The 14,480-nt window shown below is 34.8% G+C and overlaps 2 protein-coding genes across 3 annotated transcripts in view; one reads left to right on the top strand and one right to left on the bottom strand.

The window, feature by feature from the left end:
* Positions 1-3,458: 3,458 nt before the first annotated feature.
* On the top strand, positions 3,459-5,355 carry LOC118746388 (F-box/LRR-repeat protein 20-like). 2 transcript variants are annotated; one of them, XM_036480248.1, is made up of 4 exons: positions 3,459-4,093; positions 4,152-4,719; positions 4,795-4,879; positions 4,932-5,355. In XM_036480248.1, the coding sequence occupies exons 1-4, from the start codon at positions 3,559-3,561 to the stop codon at positions 5,064-5,066; spliced, it is 1,323 nt and encodes a 440-aa protein (XP_036336141.1). In that variant the 5' UTR covers positions 3,459-3,558; the 3' UTR covers positions 5,067-5,355. The 2 variants fall into 2 exon arrangements, with proteins under 2 accessions (XP_036336141.1, XP_036336140.1); XM_036480247.1 differs by having other exon boundaries at positions 4,152-4,879; positions 4,932-5,354.
* Positions 5,356-13,295: 7,940 nt separating this feature from the next.
* The window catches only part of LOC118745923, a 191,229-nt gene continuing 190,044 nt past the window's right edge, over positions 13,296-14,480 (bottom strand). The window contains exon 8 of the mRNA XM_036479572.1: positions 13,296-14,480. Within this exon, the coding sequence (XP_036335465.1) occupies positions 13,503-14,480 (978 nt within the window). The 3' untranslated portion in view covers positions 13,296-13,502.

The following is a 14,480-nucleotide window of genomic DNA, read 5'->3' as shown; positions in this document are numbered from 1 at the left end:
TGCGTAGGCGGCCTTCGGCCGCACTTAGGGATTATAACCCTCAGGCAATAGAATTCTCCTTTCTGTTTTGCGAAGAAAAGGAGCTGAACATTTTGTTTTGTATTGATTTCCCCTGTATTCCTTTTTAATCATTGCCTTCTTTGTATGTATTGTTTTGTACAATATGGCAACACATGTTATGTGTCAGTTTGCAACCATGTGTTATTGTAAATATACGTGAAATTCAATGTAATTTACAAGTCGATAAAAGTTTAATTAAAGTGATTTATATACAAGATAAACTAAAAGAAAAGTGTGTAAAGTATTAAGTACAGTGTTATGTGCATTTATATATATAAAAGTATGCACAAATGCATTTTTGTTAAGGAAACCAAGTGAAACGACTTAAGAAATTTTAACAACAAATAACTTATAAACAATGATATTATTTATATTTTTTAGTTATACATGTTTTAGAGGATACCTCCCTTAACATCCTGACCAAGTTTCATTTGTTAATTCCACCTGGTTTTCTTAAAACACAAGGTGCGGCTGACTACTAAAGCCCACCCGTAACAGCTGATTCACGTTGTTTTTGTTTTAGTAATTTAAATGCACACACTTGGAAATTGAATTTTGGTTTCACAAATTTGATTTTAAGTATATAAATATTGAATATACATCATCAGGTCATCCACTCTTCCTTAAAAGCACCAAGTAAATGCAGGCGACATGTAAACACAAAACAGCTGATATGCACTTTGACACTTTATCCATTTTTATCCGGAGAAAACGTCCGGGTTGTTTGGGGCAGAAAGAAGAAGACACTTACGATCCAATACGATCCAGTTTCCGCTCTCTATTTCCCATTTTGTTGAGTACGGGAATGATTTCTGCGCGGTTTTCGGCACCCGCGGGATCCCGCGTTGCGTACGGGAAAGAACCTAATATTTAAAAATCTTGTGGTACTAGGGGCCATGATACAAAAAAGAAGGTAGTTTCATTGTCACTTTTTCGTCGCCATATTAACAACCTGATCATTAAGTAGATTGTGACATTTCGTGCTACCATATCCAATATCTAAAAACCTCCAAATTTTGTTATTAATTTTTCGGTTATTTACAAACATTTTGTTCTTAGAATCGAAATTTGAACAAGCAAAAGGTATATTGTTGGGTACGACTCGGTTACTTGTACAATAATTTAGGGTTAATGTGTCCAAATGGTTTACCCAAAGCAAAAAATTTTGCCACATGTGTGGTCAAAGAATTACACGTTAGTTTAAAATAAAGATTTCTAAATTTCAGATACAAATTATTAAAAAATACTGTGGTAGCGTGGCAGCGTATCCGGAGTTGGACTTACATTTTCTCTGTCAAAATTCTAATTTTACCCAATTTTTTAATGGTTCCGTCTCCGCTTGCCACCCCAAAACCATTGAACAAATAACCGAACATTTCTCCGTTTGTTTTTGAACGAGAAAAGGTCTAATGCTCAATAAGTTGATAACTGTGTTTCTAGTTTTCATACTAACAATAAGTCATCAATTTTGTTTCACACCCCCTCCAATATTGAACAGTAAAATATATTTGTTTTTACCCACAGAGACGATATTGTCGAAATATACTAGAATTAGATAATACTTACTTCTCTGAAAGCCATGAGGTCCATGGGCCCCAAAGAAAATTCCGCTTTCAAGTTACTTGAAAGACATTGGCAAAGAAAATATCGAAATTGTAATTTCAGTGACTGAAATATATCTGAAATAAACGTATCCGATATAGAAAACCAATAGTGCTGGCTAGCTGCATTGTGAAATAATTAAATGACATAATGACACTAAAAAATTTTAAAATATGTTCACAAAAATTTTATTAATGTAAAAATAAAGATGCTGGCAAGTAGTTATCGAATTTAGTGTAAAATTAAAACGTTTTTGAGAAAAGATATTAATTATTTTTAAAAGATAAATGTTAATACAACTATTTTATTTATACTCCCAAATTTAGGATATAAAATCCCCTCTACCAAAAAACTTAAATTGGGTAACGCCGTTTCGAATTTTTTACAATTGAGCAATTGTCAAAAATCTCCTTTGTAATCAAAAAGTTGTTTATTGAAACTACCTTCTTTTTTGTATCATGCTAAGGGCCTTCCCTTAAACTCGTAAACTTCAGTGTTGGCGATTTTTTATACAAAAATTTATGATAAAATAATGAAAATAAATTTAAAAAAAATAATACGCGAATAAAATAAATGAATTTCATCCACTAACTGTATTGACTTAGGTTTCCAGCAAAATTTCGGAACTTTTAATTGTATTTTAGCCAAGATTGATAGAGACATGATGGCGGGATGTTATGGAAAATACTACGAAATAAAAATTGCTTCATAAATTCCTGGTTGATCTGTCAAACTGTCACTTTCCAGATCTATTTACACCTTTTCGCAAAGGGGGCGTTCCCATAAAAGCCTCGTATACTTACGAGTTTTACACGGTTTAAGGCCACGATCCAGAAAATAAAGGTCGCGCCATTCGCGGACCGCTAACCCTCTCTTCGTCGATTTGGCAGCATCCACCCATTCGCTGACGTCACACAATCCTTTTGTTTACATTTTCTGGTTCGTGACGTTTTAGGTCATTCGTTTTAGGTATTCTATCATTCTTGTCACTGGGTTATATCCTATCTTCTTTTGTCTTTCATTCTTTTACATATTTTGGAGTTTGACAGCTGAACTCCGCCATTCAATTTGCATATGCAACCAAAGTCAGACGCGTGATTTTGAAGGTGTTTTTATTTAATGAATTGTGATTATTTGGTTAATATTAAAGTCGTAAAGCAAGTTATAACTAATCGAGTAAAGTGTAAAGTGAAGGGGAATACAAAAATGTATTCGTGAAGTGACTGCTTTTAGGAGAATAGGAGTGATAAATGTACTCTAATTTCCGAACTTTACAAAAAACGGTATATTTCAAACCCAATTTGTAAATAAATTAGTGACCAATATTTACAAAAGTGAGTGTTAGCTGCAAATTCTTGCTAGTGAAATTTTTACTAGCAGAAATTAGCTAGCAGAAGAAGAAGAAGAATAAATGTCAAAAGCCGCCATTTGTTGATTTGGTTTAGCACAAACAAAAGTAAAATGAGTGGAAATCAAAATATTAATGATGTTCTAGACTGTGTAAGTGCTTGTGTGAAAAGCAAAAGTTTAAAACTGATTTATAAATAGTAAAATGTTTACAGCATAATTTTAAAAGGGTGCAACAACTATTCACTTGTAAGTTTTTACTAGTTTTGCGTTCAGTAACTTTTTCTGCTAGTTTTCTCTTCTTGTAAATTTTACGCTCTATTTTGCTTTTACGCTCTGGCTACTATGTTTTACTGGAGAAGTTCTATACAAACCTATTGATATTCAGAATAATCGATAATATATCGAACATTCCTAGTTTAAACTTATTTTTGAACAGCTGTTACCAATCAGCTGTTTACGTGCGGGATGTGAATTCTAATTTTTAATGCCGGCAATAAGTTCTTAAATTTATATTAGTAAATATTTGAAGTGAAATTTAACAAAGAAATGAGTGACCCAAATAGAGATGCATCCTCTACTTTAAAAGAGGATGGCACAAATGCGAGTATTTTGATACTAAATGATGACTGCCTACTTGAAATATTTAAGCAACTAGAATTGCCGGATCAGGTGCGTTTGGCGATGATTTGCCCACGTTTACGAAATGTTTTTCAATATTACTGCCAGAGACATTACAAAGTTCTGCAAAAAGATGACCTCAACGATATGAGTGCACGTGAGATAAGGCGATTTTTCGAAATGGCAGGCAGTTCGTTGGAGGAACTTATAAATCTACCCTACACCGATCAGGAACGTAACGAATATGTGACCCAAGTACATAAAAACTGTCCAAATGTGCTGCGAATTTACTTTGGAATGACTAAAATAAAGTCCAAGTGTTTACGTAAACTGCTTATGAACATGAAGCATCTTACTAGTGTGCATTTACAAAAGTGCTCATTGGATGACAATGCAATGCAGAGTATAGCCGAGTTAGCCACTTTAGAAGTATTAAAATTAGAAGGAGAGGAAGACGTAACAGGTATTTTGCAGTAAATAAAAATTTTATCAGAATATAAATCACCTTTGGTAAAATTTAGGTCGTTATCTAAGCAAACTTAAATGCCTAAAGGAACTAACATTTGTGGAATGTGGTATACAAGATGATTTCTTTGTTGAAATTTGCACCTCGCTTAAGGGCCTTAAAAAGCTTACTCTACAGTGGTGTGAAGCACTCACAGATGTAGCTATTTCAGCGCTGCCGGTGTATTGTATCAACTTGGAAAAGCTTAATATATCCTGCAATCAAACCATTGAATATTATGCTATAGCGCAACTGCCAAAACTAATTGACTTAGAGTTGTCTGCAGAATTATTTAGAACACAATCATTCAATTTATTATTAAACGCATTAGCCGAATACAAAGGTGAGCAGTTGCAGTGTTTGCGTATTTTCTCACCCCGACTCATTGTTGACGAAGGCATGAGATCTTTGTCGCTGTTTAAAAAATTAAAGGTATTCGGTTGCGACTGTAGCAAATATATTGATGTCACGTGTTTAAGATACATTAGCTCATTAAAAGACATGGAAATCGTTAGCCTAAGGTACTGCCGATCCGTTACTAACGAAGCAGTATTGGAGTTATTGGATGGTTGTCCAAAGTTGAAGTATGTTAATGTAATGCATTGTGATCAGCTAACTGAGGAATTGGTCTATAAGACTATTAATTTATTGGAAAGCAGGCATAGAGGAAAGCAGCCCCAATGTGATAAAAGCCCATTGCTGATAATGGTGGCAGGAACGAGAATACGAGATTATATTTTAGAGGTAAAAGGTTGTCATATAAAGGTTATACACTTTTTAATCAGTTATTTTTTAGGATACCAAATATTTAACTGCACTTGATGCTGGAACATTACGACTGAGCTTTGAGAACCCATTTCAATACCCGTATGAAAATTTATACTATACATTTAATGTGCCGGCGTTTGGTGATCTTAAATACTTTTACTAAATAGGTACAGCTTAGATACATTGCAGATACGTAGTTATGTTGTTTGCAAAGTATATTTTAAATTCTTTACATTATTCGGCGGCATTTTAGTTTAGCAACTATGCCAAGAATTTAGAACTATATAATTCGTTTGCTACAAAACAGAGGTATATGTAAATATGTTTGTACATGCTGTTTTTAGCTATTACTTCGCGAAGGTATTATACATATATATATATATAGATTGGCGCTTACAAATATGTTAGTGTTTGGCTTCTCCTCCAACTTGTGGCGTGCGCCTTGATATTATCACACAAAGCGGAACGACCTACAGTTTTATGCCGACTCCGAACGGCGATTGTATTTTTATGAGAAACTGTTTTTCATGGCAGAAATACACTCGGAGGTTTGCCATTGCCTGCCGAGGGACGACCGCTGTTTAGAAAAAAACCTTCTTCAATATTTTTTGGAATGTTGCTTTGACCAGGGTTTGAACCCAGGCGCTGATGACTGACAGCGCGCACTGCTTACCACTACACCTCAGCGGCCGACCTGACCACTACACCATAGCGGCCGACTAGGTCGCTTATTATGAGACCATTAAATTTAAGATTTAATAGCTGCTCGGATATAACTTAATATAACTTTGGTATATCTATGGTATTATTTCTATTATAAATTTGTTCTAAGAAAAAACTTTAAGGCAGTGAATAAAACTTGGGTAGTAATTTAACAAACCAGTGATCTTTGTACATTCGCAAGCATACATACAGATTTTTCAATGTACATGCATACAGATGCGTGCAACTAATTAGCAACGAAATTCAAAACGATATTGCTTGCAAATTATGTTTATTTATTTTTAATAATTTTCATTTAAAATATAATTCAATCTATATCAGAAACCACAATAACAAAAGTTGCAAAGCTTGCACAAATTGCAAAAAAAATTAATCAAACTTCAAAAAATTGTCATCAAAATTTCAAAATTTTTAATTAGAATATTTAGAAAATTTTCGAGTATGCAGTTTTGTAGCCCATTCAATTTTAGTATAATAAAGTGCAAGTTTCAAGTCGCTAAAAATTACCGTTGATTTTTTTGAATTTTTTTTGTCGAGGGTGTTGCGGATTTTTTTCCGTGTAAAAAAATATTTTGATCATGTGTTATATGAAATGAATTATTAAAAATAAATAAATAAACATAATTTGCAAGCAATATCGTTTTGAATTTCGTTGCTAATTAGTTGCACGCATCTGTATGTGCTAAAGCATAGTGTACTTTTGTTGACTATTAACTAACAGTTGTTTTCAGATGGAACTGGTAAAATACCTATCGCTAAATATGGTGAGATCATTGAGATGAGACATGAGAGAAAATTATGCACATATAATATGCATCTAAAACTCAAAAATATTAACTTAAAATATGCAATAAAACTTCAAAATATGTAGTCATAAATAGTGTTTAAAAAAATCTTGAAAGCACAAACATTTAAAGAAATACATAGCAAATATCGTTACCTAAATTCATAAAGGCCCAACCACACACACAGATTTTAGCTGGATGTATTAAAATACATCTTCAATAAAAATTGATAGTACCAAAATAATGGAGTCACATGCCACTTTTTAAAGAGCCCTACCTGTTTTTGATACTCTTTTTATAATGTTTCTAGCTTCTGTAAAATAAAAAAAGGGTTTGGGCCTTTGTGAATTAAGGTAACGATATGTATATTCAGTGACCCAAAGAAAATGGGGCCGTTTTTACAATAGTAACAAGTGTTTTTTCATATTAACCCTGGACATGCGTGGTCGATGCGACTAACAATATTAGATGTAATATTGAAAATAAATATAATTAATATTTTGTTAATGTGTTAAAAAAACCCAAAATCATCAAATGTATTTTCTACTTTAATTATGGTTTGTTTCTTATTTAAATTCAAAGTTCGTGCTAGTCGTTTCGACAAGGCTTGCAGCCAGGGTAAAAAAAGCGAAGCACGTCCAGGGTTAAATTCATTAATTTTAATTAAATACTGATGTTTTACAAAAATATATATATAGTGATCCATCTAGACCTTGGTTTTTTATTTGTAAATGAAACGCTTAAAACAGAACTGGATGTCGAAATCTTTTTTATCACACGAAAGAATATTCTCTGACATTAATTTTTTTAAAATAAATTCATTAAAATCTTGGCCGCATACAGAAAAACCTCAAATAACGAGTACTACCGCACCATGATAACAAAATTTTTGTTGCCTGAGATTGAAGCCCGTAACATATGGGTTCAGCGAGTTATCATTTGATAAGTCAAAAGTTTTCGTCGATAAGCCAGCTATGATTCTAAATTGTGAGCCAGCATTACTCGCGTAATTCGCGTAATGTTGGAAAATATAATTGAAAATTGGACCTTCCTTCCACCTACAGCGTAGTCGCGGTCAACATTGGAATGAAATAATGATTCCGATATCCAGTTCTGTTTCAAGTGTTTTATTTAAAATTAGAAAATAGTCCAGATGGATTTCCCTATATAAATATGTAGGGAATTTTATAGCATAAGCCATATAAATCAAACAGCCTCGTTGCGTAAGTCGTAAATTAAAGAAAATGCTCGACTAGACAACATTGGCATCGGTCGTGTCGAGTAAAAATTGGTATGGCACCATGGAAAGGCTGGAATTTCACACAAATCTGAAGAAGTTAAATAACTTGTGAAAACCTCCTTATGTACTGTATCTTCATAAAAATTACTCCCCATCTGGCCTATCATAATTTATTTGGTGTCTCAAATGTGTTCGCATTTTTGTCAACTTCTGCACTTTTCCGATGACCTGTAAAATATTTCTGAGGATGAATTCAGACTGAAGTCGAAATATCGCAAAAAAAAAACGAATGCAAAATCTAAAAACACATGTGTTTAATTTCCATATAGCCTTAATCTCGAAAAATAATCAATGTTATTTCTGTGCTACTCATAATAATTATTTTAGTTAATTTTTACACTTTAAAAATGACTTGCACTCGACACAGCACTCGCAGTAGGTCTAAAAGTTTAAAAATTTTTGCAAAATACGTACAATTTCAAGAAATTAAAAAAAATTGTATTCTAAATTTCAAATGTTTCATGCAGAATTTTCAGATATCTTTCGAGTATGCAGTTTTTTACCCCATTCAATGTCAGTATAATACTTGTACTTGCGTTTCGCATTTGTTCTATAAAACATACGCTCAGTTTTTTATATGGAAAAAAAAGTGCAACACTGTCGGCGGAAAAATTTTCAAAAATCAACAAAAATTATGCATAAAATGTCCATTTTACTGAAAACATGCGAAAATATGCATTTTACTGTAAACACCTGAAAATATGCCATACTAAATATTTGTTAGTTCACAAAGATTTTTATTTATATTGTTTACCAGATGTTCAAACAAACACGCAGGAAGGAAATCAGCTCCATATAAATTATTAATGAATATTGTGCACATTTATGCAGCCAAACCGTGAAGACATAGCATTTTTACTTTCTTATCAAATATCTGATAATAAAATAGTCGCTCTAATAGCCGGGCGTATTTGTAGATATAAGCATGCTGTACGCATGCGAACATGCGAAATTGAATTTAAATTATACATAAATTCCTCTCAAAGAATTTCCTTACCTGTTAGTCTACAAATGAACAAAAAAATGCTGTGGTCTACGATTATTTTATTCCCTTTTATTCTACTTGTATATGATGCGATTTAAGGCCTTTCAAGATAATAAAATTTTTAGTGATAAGACTTTTTATTAATTTCCTTAAAGTTAAATATAACACAAACCATACTACATTTTATTGTTTTTGTTTTGTTAAACATTTATGCTTATGTCTTATTCGTTTTCGAAATAATCGTATATCTGTTGTATTAGCACAACAAACTCATTTAAATGCAAACTATGTATAATCTTAGAAAGAAACAGTTGATAAAACTAAAAATGTATAATCAACTAGTCAATAACATTTGAGAAATGCAAAACGACGTCAAAAAAAATCTATTACGTTTATAATTATAGTTATTGTAAAATATTAGGTATGTATAATTAATTGCTCCTTTTTGTATGGGACATATTTTCACTATTGAATGCTGTATATTTTCCGTAAAACGAGTGAATTGAGTTTTTAAAAATTATTTAACAAATTAAAATAAAAAAATTTTATATAGTACGCATTCAGATCTACATTGCATGTACACACATATGTGTATGTGTATACATATTTATGTATTTATGTGGTTGCATTCAAAACATTTCTTTATTATTGTATTGCGGGCGGCATTGTAAAGATTCCAACCAAATAAATAAACGAATTGCATATTGGCATACATTTACAAATGTACATATGTTTTAATTTTAGTAAGTATATGTATGTATATTTAAATAAAAAAATGCAAATCTTAAGTAAAGATAAAAAAATTAATTCAATAATATTTTTTGTTTTGTTTTAAAAACTAAAACATTTTGGCACTGTAAAGAAATTTGTTACATAAACTTATAAGATTATAAATTTTCATTCATGTTTGTTTTTTTTTGTGCTGCTTTGAACAAAGTTTTTTGTACCAGTTGGGATTATAATTCGGCGTGGAATTGCGAAACACACGCTGCTCATTAATTACAATTGAATAAACAAGAAGCGGAAAACAAAATTATCAGCTATGATTATGGACAATAATTTTGGTGATTTTAAAGGAACTAACTCCGCTAAAACAAACACAAGTATCTTAAGAGCTTCTCTGACATATGAATAAACGTGTGAAGCTGAGTCCCACGCAAATTTTGCAAAAAATTAAATTCAACAGGGAACATAGAGGAGTTCATAGGACATAAACCGCTTTTAAAATGTGTGTTATTTTATTTAAGTTTAAGTTTAATATAAAAAAAAAACAAACGATTGGATTGCAAACATCACAGTACCTAGAATTCAAAGCCAAAAAGAGATAACTACAAATGGAGAATGGAGAAAGAAACGCGGCCTAAACAAAAGGATGCATGCACCATATTACGGTTTTATTAGTACATATAATTATTATTATCATTTTCAATTCAGCTACATATGACTACAATCTGTTTCTATTTTTCATTTTCTTTTACATAATGCAATACATTTTTTCGATACAAAACGGTACCGACCTTTGACTCCAGCCAAGCCGACCTTTGACTTAAAGCCAAATTTTATTATGGAAATATATATGTATTCCGATGGATTTATTAAATACAATAAAGTACCCAATGCTTAAAGGAATCTAAGGTATTGACGATTGCTCGATATTGGTGTCCGAAAGTAAACGGATATCTATCGTATAGATATAGCTCGCTTCCTCAGGCTGTAGTTGGGAATTCATAAAGATGGTGTACCACTTCTGACTGTGATAAAGTAAACTGCCAACCGCAATCGCCGATAAAACCCAGCACCGTGACAAATCTATTGTTGTTGTTGTAACATAATAATAATTCCCCAAAGAATTTTGGGAGAACCATCTGGATTGACAGTCCTTGGCCAGACACTTATAGATGTGGGTCATTCCGGTTACGTAGACCCGACTGCCGTGGGAGCGGTGAGAAAGTCCTCAAGTCGTTCGCTTGCAGCTCTTGGGATGACGAAAATTAAACGTTACTGGCAACATAAAAGGCAACTGGCCGACCTTTTCTGAACTATGCAGCGCCAGTCTGGTCATCGGGGTCTAGTAGCACGCAGTGGATAAAGCTACAGACATGCCAGAACACAGCACTCCGGAGAGTTGCGGGATGTATTCTGATGGCGTTAGAACATCATTTGCATAGCGGGACTTGGTGCTCCCAGTGAGGGAACACAATATTATGACGAGCAAGTCGTTGTGGATCGGTTGCTTTGGAACAGGCACTTTTTTGTTGAAAGCAGAAAGTCCTATGCACGTCAGAAAACATTTTCATGAACTCACGGACAAGATCTAGGATTAAGTACAACAACACTGCATCCAATGGTATACAGACAGGCATAGGAGTACAATCACCACCTATAGAAGAAAGTGAGCTTCAACTGCCGAAAGAGACCTGCGTAACTCCGGCTCATTGTTGTAGGTTAAACTCCTCTTTGTCCAGAGTAGACCCCGACGTACCCAACATATGGTAAGCATTTGAAGGTTCTCCTCACAACACCATCCACATCTTCACATGCCCACTCAACCCAACTCAACTAAAATCCCTCCCATCTGGCCAACTTCTTCAAAATAGTACGTTTCCTGTGCTTTCCGATAGTTGATATTGACGACAACGTTTGATGGACTATCCGATTCTAAGCAGGGCTCAATAGCCACAACAACAACAACAAGCGTTTCAGCTTCCACAAGGGCCTCTCGTAGTTCTAGCGCAACTAAGATCCTTATATTGTAGACCGGAGGTGGGCAGCCTCGACAGAGCATTTTTGAAATGTGCGTGCAATTGATATCACTGTGTGCGTGCGAACAATCGTGCAGTTGAATGAAGCTTTCGCTGCCTTCTCAAGCAGAGCGTGTATGTATACGCCCGCCATGCGGACGCTGCCCAGGGCTGCTGTAGATGGTTAAACTCCTATTTATGAAACCTAGCCCCATATGACAATAGCCTCCTTCCCCTGGTCGAAAGATCATATTTCATGGCTCTACCGCTAGTTGGGCTTGACGATTGAAAGATTAGCTGATCAAAAGTGGGATAAATAGCCGCTAAAACAACAACATAAGCTAGGATTTTCTATTCTGAATATTAACTGTTGTGTTATAAAGAAAGTCTGGACTAAGCCGTTATGCGTATCATTCAAATGTCCTCCACGAGACCGTTTGTAGGACGTAATCCCTTTGAGGTGATTTTTTTTTACACAATTATGGCAATAACTCGGCCATTTTACCCTTCGATTGCTTCAAGGTTGAGAGATTGTTAGAAATTCGAATAAACGCAATCATTCGCATAGCTCCACAAAACGGATTAAAGGCGTTAAATCGCAGGCGCGTGGCGAGAACCTTGTATTAAGAAATGCATTAAGCCAAAGCATCAGTCAATATGAGCAACCTCTGTTACATGCCGAATTGGAATTATGCGAATAAGGAATTTCCATCAATTATAGTTTAGAAATAAAAGGGACTGAAGCTTTGGCTTGCTACATTTCTGAACACAGTCAAAGTCACATTGCCGAATCTCGAAATTAAGCGTCCTGGGAATTTATCGCGCAATAATGCTATAACTGGGCGCGACGTGTAGGATGCCGCCCCGTCTGATTGAAACCACATTAGGTTTTTAGGCATAGCAGGTCATTGATCATCGGCATAACGCTGGGAATTGACTCCCTTAAGATCTAAAGTACCCTCTGCTAAACTACAACTATGATTGGATACGCTCCAATGCTGTAGCGATATACAGAAAAAATGGTGGAACTTGACCATGATGCAATAATACTAGGTGGTATCAGTTGTGACAGCTCGATTTGACACTGCCTTAGCTCAGTAGCATAAGAAGAAAAACGGGAAGAAATTAATCCCCATAAGGGGGAAAAATATAAAATTTCACATTTGCTCCTAAACAAAATTTGTTTTTTTTTTTTATAGTATATTTGTAATGAAATTAAATAAAAGAAGATAAAGTACCTTTTTAAGAAAACAAAATGTGTACACTAAGCAAAAATAAAAAAACGTTCAACTATATTATTAGGCAAAGAATTGTTAAAGAAGTAACACTGTTTCACCTAAGGCAGTCAAAATGGCGGAATTAGAGCGAGAAGTTGCCAACCGATAACACCTTGTATTACTGCATCATGGAACTTGACATAAAAGCCCACAGATATGCCTTCCGATCTCTGCCGGCTTTGTTGAAATTCGCTCTTAATTCTACAACAACCTGAGCTCATTTGCGATCTGCAGGTGTAAGGAGTTTGCACCTAAAGCCAATCCCTATATCTCCATCTTAGCAAAGGTTATTTTGTCGAACGAGTACGAAAACTTGTTAATTTTGCAAAAACCTGAAAGCTTTACAACACGAAACTCGAAAATATTTTTCATACAAATAATGACCGTTCAGCAAGTGTTCGTGATCTTCGAGCCCCTTCTGTTTGCAGAAAATACACATACAGCCTTATCCCGAGTTTAATTTTCCCCGAACCGGTTCACTTTTCACATATGGTTTCCATGTATTTACTATGGGCGGATTAAAAATTTTGGGGTGAATTTTTTTTTTCGGGGAAACTAAGGATAAGAGCTATAGTATTTTCTTTTTCAAAACTAAAAACGACTTAGAGAATTTTCTACATATTAATTAGTTTTGGTAGTCAAAGTTGTGTTCGCGCTTATTAAGATTTCATTACTCTATTATGCCACCCAAGGAGTTTCTATGGACCTATTTCTATTTCTTTTGTTAATTTTTCTTTGTGTTTTGTATTCAAACCCTGATAATTATCAATCGGTTATTGCAATGTTTGCTACACCATTCCATAGTCGGTGCGGACCGGCGTCGGTTGATTATTTTGTTGCTTCTCCTTGTTCGCAGCTGCAGCAGCAGCCATATTAAGTTCCACCAACGTGTCGATACTATTCAAGCTTACACCCTGCAGAATCTTCTGCGCCGCCAATGAGGTAAAATTAAAAGACAAATCCGTTAGACTGGGAAAGTTATAGAGGTCTTCATTGCCCACCGCTGGCGGCGCCACTGCGCCATTTGGGTCCTTCGATAAACTGAATCGGCGATCGAGTCCTTCCTTTTCGATGGACTTGTCACTTGCATTGGTACAGTTATTGTCCTTTAAAGCTAAATTTGGCTCACTACCCACAGCAATTATATTTTTTTGAAGTATATGCGCAAGATCGTCTCCATTGATAGCTGGGCTTGAGCTCAGCATGTTTCCGGTCTTTTGGAGATTACCCGATGACTCATAGCGATTCAGGTTCTTTAAATCACAATTGGAGTTCATTAGTTTTGATTGCGTTGCATCCTTTGTGTTCTTCTCGTAGAAGCGTAAATTACCGACTGAGCCTGCAATTTCAAAATCTTGCTTCGCAGCGAGGGCGGCCATCGCCAGTGTCTTTTCGCCGCTGGGGGAGTTCGGGTTGGATTCATTCTTCAGAACATTGTTCTTATAGACAATGTTGCTGGAACCGTGTTGGGGCAGTTGTAAGCACAATTTTCGGCTGTTGTTCATGGTGGCATCATTGTTGATATTCTTTGTGAATTTTGAGGTATCAATCACTTCGGTTGAGCTGAGCGTGTCCAGATTGTCCGGCGATGTTTCGCTAATAAAGGATATGGAGTCGCATGTTTCGGAATTGGCTTCATTCTCGCTGATCGAGTTGTCTTTGTAAATGTGTTGCACAGTTATTGGTTGTTGGTGGCGCGTCGGCATCGACTGCGAGTGTGAGTGCGTCTGCGCATGCGATTGTGTCTGATTCTTTTTCTGTTGCTG

The sequence above is a fragment of the Rhagoletis pomonella genome, unplaced genomic scaffold, assembly GCF_013731165.1.
Source record: "Rhagoletis pomonella isolate Grant_MI unplaced genomic scaffold, Rhpom_1.0 Rhpom_scaffold_00010, whole genome shotgun sequence".
Lineage (NCBI taxonomy): Eukaryota > Metazoa > Arthropoda > Insecta > Diptera > Tephritidae > Rhagoletis > Rhagoletis pomonella.
This window is presented reverse-complemented; position numbering and strand designations above follow the sequence as displayed.